We start from the raw sequence: 6,000 nt of genomic DNA on the forward strand, positions 1-6,000 counted from the left end.
TAGAATTCCACGCGTGGAATTTCACGCGCAACGAATTCCAGAACGTGTAGAATTCCAAGCGTGGAATTCCACGCATAATGAATCCTAGACCGAGTAGAATTCCACGCGTGGAATTTCACGCGCAACGAATTCCAGAACGTGTAGAATTCCAAGCGTGGAATTCCACGCATAATGAATCCTAGACCGAGTAGAATTCCACACGTGGAAATCCACGCATACCGAATCTCAGAACGAGTAGAATTCTACGCGTGGAATTCCACGCATTATGAATCCTAGAACGAGTGGAATTCCACGCGTAGAATTCCACGCATACCGAATCTCAGAACGAGTAGAATTCCACGCGTGGAATTCCACGCATTATGAATCCTAGAACGAGTGGAATTCCACGCGTAGAATTCCACGCATACCGAATCTCAGAACGAGTGGAATTCCACGCGTAGAATTCCACGCATACCGAATCTCAGAACGAGTAGAATTGCACGCGTGGAATTCCACGCATTATGAATCCTAGTACGAGTGGAATTCCACGCGTAGAATTCCACACATACAGAATCTCCGAACGATTAGAATTCCATGCGTGGAATTCCACGCACACCGAATCTCAGAACGAGTAGAATTCCACGCATGGAATTCCACGCATACCGAATCGCAGAACAAATAGAATTCCACGCGTGGAACTCCACGCATGAATCTCAGAAAGAGTAGAACTCCACGCATAATGAATCCCAGAACAAATAGAATATCCACGCGTGAATTCCACTAATAATAAATCCTACAACGAATAGAATCCCATGCATGAATTCCACAGAAACCCGTAGAATTCTAAACTTAAAATTCCAAGTCCCATAAATCACAAAGTGAACGTAGACAGGTTGCGCCGTCCCTGATGAAAATTACGGCGTGTAAGAGGAAATCAAGATCGTATTATATTTCCGAAGCAACTATATCAACGAGGTGACAACCGTAATCGGTAACGGAAATCAACGTGAATCGAGTTAAAATCGTGAAAGAAACAGCAGCTGGATAGATTGTATCGGTGGTTACGAACGGAAACGTGGCGACGACTTTCTCGCAAACTTTCTACACCAGTAAATTTCATTCACTACTTGCGGCCGTGCCTTCTATGAAAGCGTAGTGTGACTCAATACCGTGGCGAGTCACGCTCGCTCGATCTCGTCGATTGAAGTTAGCACGAAGCCAGCCAGCCAGCCAGCCAATCGTGCGACCTCGCTCGTTCTGAATCGTCAGCCACGTGAAAAACAACTTTGCACGCCGACCACTGAGCTGAATTAATACTGAATGACAGAGATTCTCGAAACAAAAGAGAGGAGGGGGTCAAATACATGAGCAACGCGAACGATACTACACCAGCGTTTCTCAAACTGCCTTTCATCGAATATCTTTAGATATTCTTTCAAGAATATCATCTTTATAGTAACAGAATTTAATATTGGTAAAATAAAATTGTACACGTGTACAATATTATGGAGAAAAATAAGAGTCAAGTCGTGTGTGGTTTGATGTTTTACATTTTTAAGTCGATTATAAATTTGTGGACAACCACTGCAATTTTTATCTAAGAGCTTTAATATTGTAAAATTTTTATGTTGCAAAGATGCGTTTACGTAAGCTGATAAGCGAGATAAGTGCTCGAAAAATGAATACGTTGCATGTTTGCGTATCGAGAGAGTTCAAAACACAAAATGTTTGATACAATTTTGATGACATAAAAGTTCTACAAATTATCACTTATGGTACACCAATTTTAAACCGAAGAATTCGTGAAAAAGTCTGTATAACAATTTCAACATTCTTAACATGCATAGACAACCAATCAATTTTCATATACCACCGAATTTTCACAGAAAATGACACAATTTCATGACATAAAAGTGCCACAAAATAAGACACATAATATGTCAATTTAAAGCTTAAAGTTCACCGAAAATAAACGCTTCAATATTTCAAATAAAAATGAACTTCGTTATAACAAACAAGTTAGTCATTTCACATTAAAATTGTTACAGAAATCTGTCAATAATTATTTTGCTGGAATGTCAAGCTTCAAGGTAATACACCGGAAGTGGTATTTTGTAACACGTATATCAAATTGTATCATGTTATCATTTTGTATCAGAAATATTAATAACAGCGTTTATATTAATTTCCTGTAACAAGCTAAAAATTGATACATCTTAAGAGCCATTTTCCGGTACATGTCATAAATTCGTGCCAGACATTGTGTTTCGACAGCTTACCGATATGCAACATTTCGATATTCAATTATCTTTGTTCGAGTGCAAGATTAAATGTTGTACAGAAAATTCGACTATCTGTGAGGAACACTCAACGACCATAAGCACCTTAATCTACCTAATTTTACATTCATTTTGCTATATGAAATATATCTGGGTGACCTTGTAAGGATCATGAAAATCGAAGAAGAATATTCTCCTCTTGAAAATCCACAAGTCTCGAAACTCGCAGGAAATGTTAACAGAATACAAATAAATATTCATGAATGATAGGAAGCATATATCATCGAAGTCGGACAGAACCGATTAGTTCCTAAGATGCTAGGCGTCATTCTTTCCAAGAAATCATAAGGAAACCGAATCGAGAGGAAAACTATAAGATGCTTATTAAGGACCTCCCTCAAGTATGAAAGTCAGACGGACAGGGATAAAATAAGAAGATGTGATCGACTTACCGTTTCGACTAGGGGGCCGTGGAGGCGCAGGATACTGGGGCGGCGTCAAGGGTGGTGGTGGCGGCTGCGGCGACACTCGCGCAGACGAGGAGGTCGTTGAGCCTTGGGACACGGACGGCGCTGGTACTAGCGTCGTTGTCAGTGGTGTCGTCGACGTGGTAGTCGTCGTAGCCGCCGTCGGTGTCAGCGAAGACGTGGTGGTGATGGTGGCGGTGCGCTGCCCGATGTACCTCGAGGCGGTGCTGCTCGGGCTGTTGGACGGCCAGGGCGGGCGCCGCGGTGGCAGCACCGGGGGCGGCTCGTAGTCCAAGGTATCCACACTTTCGGCACTTCCGTTTCACCTGTACCCTTCACCGAACCGCGCGAACCTCCTTCGGCTTTTCTATCTCGCGCCAGTCTTAGAATGGCACGTCGCGCACAATTTCATTAACGGGCGGACGAGCGAGATTCTTCTTCACAGTTACTCACTTCCTTTTCCGCGAAACCGCGCGAACACACTCGCGGTTTACGTTCGAGACGAGAGAGGATGAAAGAAGGGGTGATAGTGGGGGAGAAGGGAGCCAACAGTGTGCGCACCGCGTGATTTCGAAACTCCCGGAATCTCTTGTTTCTCCTTTCTCTTGCTCGCTTTCTCTCTCTCTCTCTCTCTCCGCACTGGTCACGTCACAACACGTAAACACATGCTCCGGATACGTATGCACGTATTACGGATTCGCCGGGTCGACGCGACGTAATCGAGGAACAAAAAACTCGTCGGGCTAATATCCTCCGTTGGCGGATTACTCGATCGTCGAGGCGTTTTCGCGTGGTTAGGAACGGAAAGCAGCAGCGAACGCGGCACAGTGGCTCCGACGTAAGAGCCTCGCGAGAAAAACACAAGCACGAGAAGAGACGGGACGAGACGAGGCGAGACGAGGCGGGGCGAAGTTAGCCGAGGCGAGGTGAGACGAAGCGAGGCGTGGCGTGGCGAGGCTCGCCGAGACGAGGCGAAGAGAGTGGAAGAACGGTGTAAGGGGAACTCGCGGAGAGTCGAAGCTAGGGCGAGCCGAGGGGCAGCGAGGAGAGCCGAAGGGAAACGAGGAAAGGTGAGGCGAACCGAAGTGAGGTGAGGCGAGGTGTGGCGAGGTGAGACGAGGCGAGTCGGGACGAGACGAGTCGAGTCGAATCGAGTCGAGTCGAGAAGAGTCGGGCCAAGACGAGACAGAAGGACAAGATCGGTGAACACGCTGCGGCTTCTTCTCGCACACTGTGGAAACACGCACGGCTCTCTCTCGTGGCAACGATGCGCTACTCTCGTCTCGTCTCCCTTCCTCTCTCTTTTACTCTTCTCTCTCTCCGCTACAGGATGCGTAGTCGAGCGAGAGCGAGAATCGTCGAAAGAGAAGGCACGAGGGAACGGGCGATTAGCGCGTGCGGACGAGAGAGAGAGAGAGCGCGAGAGAGAAAGAGAGCCGACTGAATCTCGCGTAGGCCGTCTGCCAGTAAACAGGCTCCTTCATTCACTGCTTATTTTATACGGGCGGCCCCCTATGCTCCACAGAAATAGCCACTTCGCTCTGTCCTCGTCGCGCGCACATGCCACGGCCGGATATGCTGCCTTTAGCCGTTGGGTAGATCTCCTTCCTCTCTCTTTCCCTCGTTCTTCGCTCCCCTTTCTCTCGCACTCTCGCATTCGTGTCACGCGGCTCGCACCTCGAACAACAGTACTGCTCTCCGTGGAAAAGCTACGAGTAGGAGGCCCTCGTTGGTATTCTCCTTCTCGCGCATCCTTATTTTCCTCCTCCGTGTCTTCTTTTCGCGCCTCGTGCGTAAACTTGCAGCTACGCTCTCGATGCTTCTTCTTTATCCTTAAACCCTCCGTGTTCGATTGCCGGCGCAAGAGACACTGCCACGCTCTTTCAGGTGCGTCACGATCGTTTTTGTCGCCCTGACCGCGAACCACCGGAGATTATTCTCTCTTACGGACAGCACGGTCCTTGAAAAGTTCGTATCGTCGATAATGTCTATTTCGCGTTCCGTTTTCCACTCGGCACGAGCCACTCCTGCATCGGATCCGCGTAAAGGGGTTCGCTGCTCGCGTTCACTGGTTTTCTCGAATGGCAAGCCTCCGCTCGATTTCCCCGCGATGGCTGGCAAACCGTGCGCGCACACACATACACACACGTACACACGCGCACACGGAGCCTGGGTATTCGTGGCGCACGGTCCTCTCTCGCGTTCAGCGGTTCAGCAGAACGAGTCGGATGGAAGGAAGAAAAAAGAAGAAACGACGGGACTGCTATGGTGAAGAGGGGAGAGCGAAGGAAGAAGAGAGAAACGAGGCAGGAAGGGAGGGAGAAGGATAGATAAAGAGGGTGGGAGCAACGATCGTCGTGCGAGAGAGAGAAGAAAAAGTTCAGCTGGCCTCGGCGGCCATGCCGGTGTAGATCGTGCGAGCGCAGCTCAGGCACGTACTATCCGGCCCGTGGGGCCACCACTCAACGCGTTCTCTCTTTTATCCTCTTCTTTTCTACTCGCTACGATCCTTTTCTGCTTCGCTTGCGAGACGTATCTCTGCGAGCTCACGTACGCGACATAATCTTCTCTCTTGGTTGTTTCACGTTCGTCCGTGTCGTCGTGCCGGTCGACAGTCGAATCGATCTCGAAACCTCGTATCCATCGATCTCCCTCTTTTCGTCACTTTCGATCGCACCCACTCGATCGCGACGTGCACATCGTGCTCTCGCGTAAATATCGCACGAAACGGTGAAACGCGTCATACGACACTGATCTTCGGGCGAACAGCGAACATTTTTATTTTCCTTTTTCTCGCACTGTGTGATTGTTACGGAAAGCACGTACGAGGGAGGAAACGATAACGCGCACGCGTTCACTCGCGGTTTCCACGGTTTCGTTCGCTGTTTCTGTCCGTTCGTACGGTGCGGTTTTTTCTTTTTTTCGACGGTATGATATACCGTTCGTTTTCACAGCAGGAGCAGACGTCTCTCGTTTCGAGCCGAGACCGGCTGCGCTCGACGCTGGTGTGGCGTTCTAGACTCTCTGCTTGTTACAAACAGCGGAGCAGCGGCCTGTCGTTTCTGTGGGTGGGGTGCGCGCACCGCGCATGCGCACTCGATCATACCGAAAGTTGCATATGCGCGCGCTCACTTATACTCGCGTGATCGTTTACACGTAAACGCGGACGCACACACGCGAACCGCAACCTCACCGCCACGAAAGCACCGTGACGCCTGAGCCTCCAATCCCCCCGCTATCGCCTCGCCATGCTTCGCCATCGTGTACCGTACCCC

General features: G+C 48.9%; 1 protein-coding gene across 1 annotated transcript in view; it reads right to left on the bottom strand.

Moving 5' to 3' along the window:
• Nucleotides 1–3,047, bottom strand: part of sty (sprouty signaling antagonist) — a gene marked incomplete at its 5' end in the record, with an annotated part of 47,726 nt that extends 44,679 nt beyond the window's left edge. Inside the window, one exon of the mRNA XM_076529380.1 lies at nucleotides 2,711–3,047. Coding sequence (XP_076385495.1) covers nucleotides 2,711–3,047 — 337 coding nt within the window. The remainder of the gene's footprint in view (nucleotides 1–2,710) is intronic.
• Nucleotides 3,048–6,000: the final 2,953 nt, after the last annotated feature.

Source organism: Megachile rotundata, chromosome 1, assembly GCF_050947335.1.
Source record: "Megachile rotundata isolate GNS110a chromosome 1, iyMegRotu1, whole genome shotgun sequence".
In the NCBI taxonomy this organism is placed as follows: Eukaryota; Metazoa; Arthropoda; class Insecta; order Hymenoptera; family Megachilidae; genus Megachile; species Megachile rotundata.